Here is an 11,940-nt window from a genome sequence, read left to right on the forward strand (position 1 = left end):
ACCAGAACCATCTTTAGAGTAATGCTTTAAAAACCAGGACCAACATTAGGAGGTAAACCTTAAGAATCAGAACCATCATTAGAGGTATGCTTTAAGAACCAGAACCATCAGAGGTATGCTTTAAGAACCAGAACCATCATTAGAGGTATGCTTTAAGAACCAGAACCATCATTAGAGGTATGCTTTAAGAACCAGAACCATCATTAGAGGTATGCTTTAAGAACCAGAACCATCAGAGGTATGTTTTAAGAACCAGAACCATCAGAGGTATGTTTTAAGAACCAGAACCATCATTAGAGGTATGCGTTAAGAACCAGAACCATCATTAGAGGTATGCGTTAAGAACCAGAACCATCATTAGAGGTATGCTTTAAGAACCAGAACCATCATTAGCGGTATGCTTTAAGATAAAGGACCCTCATGAGAGGTACACTCTAAAAACCAGGCTCACCTTTAGAGATACCCTTTAAGAACCAGGACCATCATTAGGAGGCACCCGTTAAGAACCAGAACCATCTTTAGAGGTACACGACCATTGGAGGCATGCTTTAAGAACCAGGACCATCATTAGGAGGCACCCGTTAAGAACCAGAACCATCTTTAGAGGTACACGACCATTGGAGGCATGCTTTAAGAACCAGGACCATCATTAGGAGGTACCCGTTAAGAACCAGAACCATCTTTAGAGGTACACGACCATTGGAGGCATGCTTTAAGAACCAGGACCATCATTAGAAGTACCCTTTAAAAACCAGGATCCCTTCAGTGAAAAATATCAGAATCCAACATGGATGGTGAAGATTACTCCAATGCCAAGTTGTAGGTGCACTGCCCCTTAAAGGCAGCGGTCTTCAAACTGTGGTTCCCAGACTGTTCAGAACCAACATGTTGCATGCAATTCACTCACTAACCACAAGGGATACCACTTTTCCATAAGGCAGAAAAAAAACTAAAAATCTACATTTTACCCCCCCCCCCCCCCAAACTCCATGAGGTCATAAAGTGTACCAGTCAATAGAAAAAAACCATTTGACCTGTCCTAGGGACACCCCAACATTTGACAAGAACAAGCAGGGAGATAGGTGCTCCTCTCCACCACTACTGTGTCTACGAGACCTAGATGGCCTCATACTCACATTAGGAGTCTGTTCAGGTCACGTGACCAGGAGAAAAGCGAATACTTCTCCCAGCTCGTTCTCGCCGTGGACCAGTCAAAAATCTTTACAACACATCAAAAGATTTTTTTAAGACAGTTTAAGGGGTTAAAGGGGTAGTCCACTGTCTTAGCGTTCAGAACATTGACATCACTGCCACGCCCCCTTGACACCACACCCCCTCAATGCAAGTCTATGGGAGGGGGCGTGGCGGCAGCCACGCCCCCTCCCATAGACTTGCATTGAGGTGGTGTGGTGTGACGTCACACAGGGCGTAGCCGTGACATCACGAGCCCCAGCGCCGCACTTTGCCTTCCGAACGCTGAGGCAGTGGACTACCCCTTTAAATTCATTTAAAAAAAAATAAAACTACAATTTTAAACTACAAAATTGCGCACATTTGTCTGTGTTCCTGGAACAAACACTCGTCTCGTTTTTGTAAGAAATATATTTTATTTTTCCGACACCACAGCCCTGGCAAGTGGTTTTGTACCAAATTTAATGGAGATTACACAGAATGTTTAACGCTGGGGGGTAAGAGGGACAAGAGGAAGAGTGAAAAAATAACCGTCACAAAATGGAGAGAGAAAAAAATATATAATATATAATATATATATATATAAATCCCACAACTGGTTTCCACTCCCACATCATGAATTACTCGGGATCGCTCAGAGACAGGATGACTGGAGATAACTGCATATGGTCTCACTGTCCATGTATGTAACAGCATAAAGTCTGGCTTCTTGAGAAAGAAAAAAAAAATAAAAAATTTAAAGAAAAAATAAAATAAAAGGCAGTCTCAGAGTTTTTAGCCTCCCTCCCCAAAAAGTCAAAAACTTTACACATTGTGCAAAAAGGATATTAATTAAAAAAAAAAAAAACAACAAAAAACAAACAAACAGTAGACATTAAGCAACATAGAATGAGAACCGGAGGGAGCTGAAAAAAAAAAATACAGACAAAAAAAGGGGAAAAAAAAAAAGGAAAATGAATGTTGTATTGGCTCTCCATAAAAATTTTCTTAAATTTTTTTTTTCTTTTTTATTCCTAAGATTTTTATAAAGAAAGGAGATCGCCTAACCGGACTGTGAATAGTCACTTTGTGCTTTATTTATTTTTTTTCTTTAATAATACTCTTTTTTTTCTGTATTGAGGTCTTAGTTTGGTTTTATACTATACACTGGAGTTAAAAAGAGGAAAGTAAAAAAAAAAAAAAAAAAAAAAAAAAAAAAAAAAAAAGTAGCAAGAATTTTGACGAAGGATTATCCGCCAAAAAAAGGTAAACAGCATCGATTCAATCTCTCCTCACGTGCCGAAGACTAGCGCCTCTGCTAAAAATCCCTTTTACAATATTGTACAGTACACAAAAAAAAAATAAAGATAAACCAGGTGTCTGTAAGAAGCCAATCCGAACGACGTAAACATACAGGATGGTGCAACTCATGACAAATGGCAAATTCTCAAAAACAGCTACAGATTTTTTTTTGTATTTTTAACATTTTTTTTTTTTTAATCTTTTTTAAATCCCCCAAAAGCAGGTGCCATCATGGGATACCCAAGTCCACAAAAATACTTTTTTAAAAATAAATCTTAAAAAAAAAAAAAAAAAGAATAAAAAAAAAAAAAAAAAAAAAAAGAAACACCTTGGATAAATGAAAGCAATGCTCAGACAGTTTCATACATTCTTGAGTTTCCTCCAAATTGACAAATTTGGGTCTTTTTTTTTTTTTTTCACCTATTGCATGGCCAAACGTGACTCCTTGTGTGTTAAGATTCCTCAAGAGATCATCTCACATCTACAATTTGTAATAGGTTCGTGTTTTTGTTTTTTTTGTAGCAGCTTAAAACATCATGTTCCCCGCGTTCCCAGGTCCTTGGCTGAAACCACCCATCCCGACGTCAGTAGGCATCCCTCGGGGTCGCATCTGTGGGGGAATCATGAGGTTTTGTTGAGGTCCCATCATCCCTTGCATGGACATCAACATATTAGGAGAGCCCACGGGACCTGGGTGACTGTAGAGAACTCCGGGCATTCGTTCCTTCCCCGGCATCATCCCCACCCCTCCCGGATTTCCCATCATAGTTAGTTGGCCAGGCATTCCGGATTGTGCTGGTGACATCATGCGATGATGAGGTCCCATCATGCCTTGCTGCATAAAACCTGGAGGCCTCATAGAATTGTGGCCAGGCATATCCACTGGGCCAGGTCCTCCCATGCCACCCATAGGAAGGCCCATTCGTGGGTTTGGTTCCCCCATCATAGGCAAATGTGAAAAACCAGGTCCTTGCTGAGGCTTTCTGCCTGGAACTTCCCCACGAGGGAAATACTGCAGTGTTTGACTGGGTTTCTCGGATGGAATAATCCTTGACAGGTCAAACTCAGGGATTCCCGATGCCCCTGGTCTTATGACTTCCTGTAGGTCCGGGTCAGTGAAAACTGAAGGCATATTATTTCCCATAACACCAAAGGAATCCGGCCCCGATGGGCAACCCCCCTTACAAAGTGCTGGGTCTGCGTTTGGGGGCAGGTTGCCTGGCCGACTTAAAGGTCCCTCTCCCGGAAAGCCCATGCCAGGCTGAAAGTTTCCCTGCCCCCCGTTCGGGCCGTTGTGAGGAAAAGGGACTTGAGGAGGTGACTGGACTGGTGGAAATCCTTGGGCAAAAGCCATGCGTCCCTGAGGCACCATGGGGGGTTCTTGAGAAGCGTGAGCCATCATGGCATTGTGTGGCATCATTCCTGCACCCATAGGGCCTCCGTGTGGTGGTACATTGGGTGGCATGGCGTTTGGGGAGGGCATCTGACCACCATGGGAGAGAGGCTGCGTCATACCCATTGGGCTTAGAGTCGGCATGGAGACACCGTGAGGACCCGACATCTTTGAAGGATTCTGGGGATTCATGACCATACCTGAAGAGAAAGAAGAAAAATAATTACGTGAGTAACCCCTTACTGACCAAAAACTTATTTGAACACTAATCTTAAGCAGTTTTTTGGCTTTTTTTCACTTAATTTAGCATCTTTGTGAATAGTGGGGCTTCATTTACTTTAACACTTTATTGATCAAGGGGGTGTGTTAGGCCCATGTGCCCCACAGCATAAGGTCACCCTTTGGAATGCTGTATTCTAAAGTCCCTTTAAAGGGGTACTCCGCCCCTAGACATCTTATCCCCTATCCAAAGATGTCTGATCGCATGGGGCCCACCTCTGGGGACCCCGGCGATCTCTCCTGTAGCACCCACTTGTCATCAGCTGCACGGAGTGAGGTTCGCTCCATGTCTAATGACTCACGATACAGGGGTTGGAACAGCGGCCGCCAAGCCCCCTCCCATAGGCTTGTATTGAGGGGGCGGGGCATGATCTCACACCCTGCCCCCTTGCAACATCACACCCCTGTATTGTGAATCATCAGACAGCTGATGACAAGGGGGTGCTGAAGGAGAGATCGCGGGGCTCCCCATCAGCAGGACCCCCGCGATCAGACATCTTATCCCCTATCCTTTGGATTGGGGATAAGATGTCTAGGGGTGGAGCACCCCTTTAAGGGTAGGGTCACATGTGCCGTATTTTGCTGCATATTTTCCAACCCATTGAAGTCAATGGGCAGCAAAATCAGCTTCAATGGGTAGGAAAATACGCAGCAGCAAAATACGCCATGTGTGACCCTACCACAATAATAAGCGCTGATCATGCGCAGAGCCTTAAAGCGGTACTCCGGTGGAAAACTTTTTTTTTTGTTTTTACTCATCTGGTGCCAGAAAGTTAAACAGATTTGTAAATTACTTCTATTAAAAAAAAAAAATCTTAATCCTCCCAGTACTTATTAGCTGCTGAATACTACAGAGGAAGTTCTTTTATTTTTGGAACACAGAGCTCTCTGCTGACATCACGAGCACAGTGCTCTCTGCTGACATCTCTGTCCATTTTAGGAACTGTCCAGGTTAGGAGAAAATCCCCATAGCAAACATATGCTGCTCTGGACAGTTCCTAAAATGGACAGAGATGTCAGCAGAGAGCACTTTGCTCCTGATGTCAGCAGAGAGAGCTCTGAGTTCCAAAAAGAAAACAATTTCCTCTGTAGTATTCAGCAGCTAATAAGTACTGGAAGCATTAAGATTTTTTTTTTTAATAGAAGTAATTTACAAATCTGTAAATAAGTTTTCCACTGGAGTACCCCTTTAATCGTTCATCAATTGCTGAATCATTTGTGCGATTGGATAATAAAGTGGAGGTTAGTGTGTATTCAATGTATTTACTCGTTTTAGCTGATGTGGCAGGCACGGATCGTCTGCCATCTTGATACCTATTTCTTCCGATACGTTTTCCTTCCACTGCCTACACTTCCAATGCCTTTGGGTTTGCAGAAAGAGGGGGTCGGATCTCATCACTGCATTAGCTCAGACTTCTAATCTAAGTGACCTAGATCTTTCCACTCACTCACACTGGCCACAACAGGCAATCCGCACACAGGCCACAGTCAGCGTCCTCCGTTGTATAGCCCCCGCCATGGTCTCTTAGGGCAGATAGAAGATCTTTTATAGCACAGAAGGGACAGAGATGAATAAGGAGGGTGGAGTAGAGAAGGCAGAGATCTGAAGAGGTCATCGTGTAGTTTACAGGAAGTCAGCTGACCCAGGACTGACCACTTTCTCTGACACTTTAAGCAATGTAATTATCTGGTTGTTGTTGTGGTAATGTGGTCACATGCCCCAATTACAGTAATTTAGATGTATTTTAACCGATCAAGGACGCAGGGCCCGTTCCTGCCACAGGAGCTGAGCACGCTTCCCACCCGGTGGGTCCCGGTTGCCAACAGCAACCAGGACCCATGGGGCTGATGTCAAACATTAACCCTTGAGATGCCGCAGTCAAAGATAATTGCAGCGTCTAAAATTGGGGGGGGGGGGGGGGGGGGGGGGGCGTTGGGTTGAAATCACTTTCCAGTAGCTCAGTGAGGCTGATCAGGACACCCGGGGTCCCGATTAGCTAAGAGGATGGAGGGAGGGCCCTTACCTGCATAAATGTAAAAAAAAATAAAAATATAGAATTTTCTTCAATTAACCCTTTTTTTTTTAATGGTTAACGATGTGTATCCTTATTTTCTACCAGTGTTTCCCAACCAGGGTGCCTCCAGCTGTTGCAAAACTACAATGCCCAGCATGCCCGGATGGCATTTGGTTACAAGCAGCTATGTCCTCCCCTAGCAGATTAACTCATCATATTAAAGCAGCACAGTGGCCTCCAAACTGTAGACCTCCAGCTGTTGCAAAACTGCAACTCCCAGCATGCCTGGACAGCCAAAGGCTGTACGGGCATGCTGGGAGTTGTAGTTTTGAAACAGCTGGAGGCACCCTGGTTGGGAAACCCTGCCTTATACAGTGCTATGATATACACTCCAAGCCAAACTCTGCTAATGGATTTCCTGTGATGTCATTGCTGATGTCATGGGTTTCTCCAGTGCGGAAGCAGACAGCGCCGTACACTGTGTAGTGGTCAGTCTGGGTTACTGCAGCTCATCTCCATTCACCAAAGCAACAGTACAGGCTACTTACTACACAACGTACAGAGCAGACGACTTCTGGCTCTGCTCAACAAAGACATGATAACCTCTCAGAGTGATCATGTGACAGGCGGGACCAATGAATACCCACCCGGCTGGCATGGACTTACCTGGTATGCTATTTGAAGGCGGCAGGTTGGGTGATCGGGCAGGAGGGGAATCGTCGTCTGAACTGGCCACCGTCTTGATGGCGTCGTGGTAGAGGGGCGTAGAGCTGGGCATGGCGAACTTTGACATCCTAGACATCATAATGGAGAGCGGGTTTTGGGACAGGGTGGGCTCGGGTGCCATTGTGTAGCTAGTGCTGGAGGGAAGACTTCCAGGATGATTTATCGGAGCAGACTGGCTGACAGGCGGAGGGGGCCCTCCTGTGGGGGGGATACAGACAGACATGAATAGGTGTAATGATCCGCTTTACCGCTGGAGAGGAACGTATACACAACATTCACAGAGGAGAAACCACAACCTCATATACCAATCCCCGGGACAAGAGCGCTGATCACCTGACACAACCAGGGGCCCCAAGTACAGATAATATGATGAGAGAGGAGGACGCCGCTACACCTTAGCTGCTGCAGAACTTCATAATACCCCACCACAGCTGGTGCCACACCTCCTAATACCCCACCACAGCTGGTGCCACACCTCCTAATACCCCACCACAGCTGGTGCCACACCTCCTAATACCCCACCACAGCTGGTGCCACACCTCCTAATACCCCACCACAGCTGGTGCCACACCTCCTAATACCCCACCACAGCTGGTGCCACACCTCCTAATACCCCACCACAGCTGGTGCCACACCTCCTAATACCCCACCACAGCTGGTGCCACACCTCCTAATACCCCACCACAGCTGGTGCCACACCTCCTAATACCCCACCACAGCTGGTGCCACACCTCCTAATACCCCACCACAGCTGGTGCCACACCTCCTAATACCCCACCACAGCTGGTGCCACACCTCCTAATACCCCACCACAGCTGGTGCCACACCTCCTAATACCCCACCACAGCTGGTGCCACACCTCCTAATACCCCACCACAGCTGGTGCCACACCTCCTAATACCCCACCACAGCTGGTGCCACACCTCCTAATACCCCACCACAGCTGGTGCCACACCTCCTAATACCCCACCACAGCTGGTGCCACACCTCCTAATACCCCACCACAGCTGGTGCCACACCTCCTAATACCCACCACAGCTGGTGCCACACCTCCTAATACCCACCACAGCTGGTGCCACACCTCCTAATACCCACCACAGCTGGTGCCACACCTCCTAATACCCACCACAGCTGGTGCCACACCTCCTAATACCCACCACAGCTGGTGCCACACCTCCTAATACCCACCACAGCTGGTGCCACACCTCCTAATACCCACCACAGCTGGTGCCACACCTCCTAATACCCACCACAGCTGGTGCCACACCTCCTAATACCCACCACAGCTGGTGCCACACCTCCTAATACCCACCACAGCTGGTGCCACACCTCCTAATACCCACCACAGCTGGTGCCACACCTCCTAATACCCACCACAGCTGGTGCCACACCTCCTAATACCCACCACAGCTGGTGCCACACCTCCTAATACCCACCACAGCTGGTGCCACACCTCCTAATACCCACCACAGCTGGTGCCACACCTCCTAATACCCACCACAGCTGGTGCCACACCTCCTAATACCCACCACAGCTGGTGCCACACCTCCTAATACCCACCACAGCTGGTCCAACACCTCCTAATACCCACCACAGCTGGTCCAACACCTCCTAATACCCACCACAGCTGGTCCAACACCTCCTAATACCCACCACAGCTGGTCCAACACCTCCTAATACCCACCACAGCTGGTCCAACACCTCCTAATACCCACCACAGCTGGTCCAACACCTCCTAATACCCACCACAGCTGGTCCAACACCTCCTAATACCCACCACAGCTGGTCCAACACCTCCTAATACCCACCACAGCTGGTCCAACACCTCCTAATACCCACCACAGCTGGTCCAACACCTCCTACCCACCACAGCTGGTCCAACACCTCCTACCCACCACAGCTGGTCCAACACCTCCTACCCACCACAGCTGGTCCAACACCTCTTACCCACCACAGCTGGTGCAGATAATACCCACCACAGCTGCTGCAAAACATCATACCCACCACAGCTGGTGCAACACCTCATACCCACCACAGCTGGTGCAACACCTCATACCCACCACAGCTGCTGCAAAACATCATACCCACCACAGCTGGTGCAGATAATACCCACCACAGCTGGTGCAAAACATCATACCCACCACAGCTGGTGCAACACCTCATACCCACCACAGCTGGTGCAACACCTCATACCCACCACAGCTGGTGCAACGCCTCATACCCACCACAGCTGGTGCAACGCCTCATACCCACCACAGCTGGTGCAACGCCTCATACCCACCACAGCTGGTGCAACGCCTCATACCCACCACAGCTGGTGCAACGCCTCATACCCACCACAGCTGGTGCAACGCCTCATACCCACCACAGCTGGTGCAGATAATACCCACCACAGCTGGTGCAAAACATCATACCCACCAGAGCTGCTGCAAAACATCATACCCACCAGAGCTGCTGCAAAACATCATACCCACCACAGCTGCTGCAAAACATCATACCCACCACAGCTGCTGCAAAACATCATACCCACCACAGCTGCTGCAAAACATCATACCCACCACAGCTGCTGCAAAACATCATACCCACCACAGCTGCTGCAAAACATCATACCCACCACAGCTGCTGCAGGACCTAGTCATACCCACTGCAGCTACTGCAAATCATAATGCACACCTCAGCTGCTGCAGAACATCATAATTCACACCACAGCTTGTGCAGATCATAATTCAGCTTCTGCAGAATCTCATTCTGTACACCTCACCTGCTGAAGAACCTCATACAGCACATCTAAGCTGCTGCAGAGCCTTATACTGCACATCTCAACTGCTGCAGATCATAATAAACAACTCAGCTGCTGCAGAACCTCATAACACCTCAGTTTACAGGAGACTATAAAATGCAACTTTGGATGTGAAAATAGTAAAAAACTGATATTTTATGGACAACCCTATAGATAGAAAAATAAAATTATATATATATATAATACTGTTTCCATCCGCTGATCTTACAATGAAAACAAACACATCATATATTAGAATTTAAAATGAAAAGTTCTGCAACTTCCTAACATCTGGTTTGGATTATTCACTATTAGTTTTTACATGGGGTCCCCACCCCCATAGAGGACCCTCATCTATAGGAGCAGGGAACATCTGGAGGAGCCGGCACATCAGCACATTAAATGGACATCTCCGTGTAATACTTCACTTGCCCTGTGGGGGAGCTGTAGGGATATGGAACGCTCACAGCAGCATTAGGACACCTCGTGATCAGATTACTCTGTATTTACATAGGACTGAACAACCTGTAGTAATATTCAGTTATAGCCAACAAAAGGATTATTAATTATATACAATCAAACTCGTTTGCTATTGAATGGTTCTTGCCAACTAGATGACTCTCACTCAAGTGTCTCTGCCTGGTGTGTAACAGGAGTCACACATTGTCACGTGACCCTTTTCAAAGCTGCTGACTGGCTGAGACTGATCATGTGACTCCTTGCTTCAGAAAAGCTGTGGTCTGTGTCCGTCACATGATCACTCAGTAGCTCTACTGACAATCAGAATCCGGTGAGGTCACCATCACATGATCCACTTCAGTTGACTGGGTGATCAATGCAGTGTGTGCCCTCTTCTGAATCTTACGAGTGGTCACATGACACTATCAGCCAATCAGCAGCCCTAAAAGTGTGTGCTACATTGACTGACCCACTTCAGATGAGTGAGGTAATCGTGATCATGTGACCCACAGCTCTAAAAAGTACGTGAAACATTGTGTGACTTCCTGCTTCTGATGAGTCACATGATCATTCAGCAGCTCTGAAAAGAATAGTGCGATACATTAACTGACTCGATTCTTCTGATGAGTGGCCGATAGTGATCTTGTGACCCAGACAGCCACTAATCAGAAGAAGGGGATTAGTCGATGATAATTCTTTAAGGGCTGCTGATTGCCTGAATGATCATGTGAGACACACACACACACACACACACACACACACACACACAACACACGCACACACGCACTGTCATCAGAAGCAAGCAGTCACAATGTATCACAATATAGCCCTTAACTGGCTAATAGTGATCATTTGCCCCACACAGCTAAAAGCTCTAAAAAGAAGGTGATACATTGTGTGCCTTCCTGCTTCTAACGAGTGGCTGTGAGTGACTTCCTGCTTCTGATGAGTAGCTGTGTGTGTGTGACTTCCTGCTTCTGACGAGTGGCTGTGTGCGGTCTTCCTGCTTCTGACTAGTGGCTGTGTGTGTGTGTGTGTCTTCCTGCTTCTGACTAGTGCTGTGTGTGTGTGTGTGTCTTCCTGCTTCTGACTAGTGGCTGTGTGTGTGTGTGTCTTCCTGCTTCTGACGAGTGGCTGTGTGTGTGGTGTCTTCCTGCTTCTGACGAGTGGCTGTGTGTGTGTGTGTGTCTTCCTGCTTCTGACTAGTGGCTGTGTGTGTGTGTGTGTGTCTTCCTGCTTCTGACGAGTGGCTGTGTGTGTGTGTGTGTCTTCCTGCTTCTGACTAGTGGCTGTGTGTGTGTGTGTGTGTCTTCCTGCTTCTGACGAGTGGCTGTGTGTGTGGTGACTTCCTGCTTCTGAAGAGTGGCTGTGTGTGTGTGTGTCTTCTGCTTCTGACGAGTGGCTGTGTGTGTCTTCCTGCTTCTGACGAGTGGGTGTGTGTGTGTGAGACTTCCTGCTTCTGAAGAGTGGCTGTGTGTGTGTGAGACTTCCTGCTTCTGACGAGTGGGTGTGTGTGTGTGAGACTTCCTGCTTCTGACGAGTGGCTGTGTGTGTCTTCCTGCTTCTGACGAGTGGGTGTGTGTGTGTGGGACTTCCTGCTTCTGACGAGTGGCTGTGTGTGTGAGGGACTTCCTGCTTCTGATGAGTGGCTCTGTGTGTGTGTGTGTGTGTGTGACTTCCTGCTTCTGACGAGTGGCTGTGTGTGTGAGGGACTTTCTGCTTCTAACGAGTGGCTGTGTGTGTGTGAGGGGACTTTCTGCTTCTGACGAGTGGCTGTGTGTGTGTGTGTGTGTGTGTGTGTGTGTGACTTCCTGCTT

The 11,940-nt window shown here is 47.4% G+C and overlaps 1 protein-coding gene across 6 annotated transcripts in view; it reads right to left on the minus strand.

Moving 5' to 3' along the window:
- Positions 1-1,613: 1,613 nt before the first annotated feature.
- BCL9 (BCL9 transcription coactivator) overlaps positions 1,614-11,940 on the minus strand; it is a 288,690-nt gene continuing 278,363 nt past the window's right edge. For 5 of the 6 annotated variants that reach the window (XM_056559749.1, XM_056559751.1, XM_056559752.1 and 2 more), the window contains 2 exons: positions 6,826-7,083; positions 1,614-4,065 (listed from right to left, as the gene is read on the minus strand). In XM_056559749.1, coding sequence (XP_056415724.1) covers positions 2,999-4,065; positions 6,826-7,083 — 1,325 coding nt within the window. In that variant the 3' untranslated portion in view covers positions 1,614-2,998. The remainder of the gene's footprint in view (positions 4,066-6,825; positions 7,084-11,940) is intronic. The other variant, XM_056559754.1, reaches the window with a different exon arrangement.

The sequence above is a fragment of the Hyla sarda genome, chromosome 2 (genome assembly GCF_029499605.1).
Source record: "Hyla sarda isolate aHylSar1 chromosome 2, aHylSar1.hap1, whole genome shotgun sequence".
Lineage (NCBI taxonomy): Eukaryota > Metazoa > Chordata > Amphibia > Anura > Hylidae > Hyla > Hyla sarda.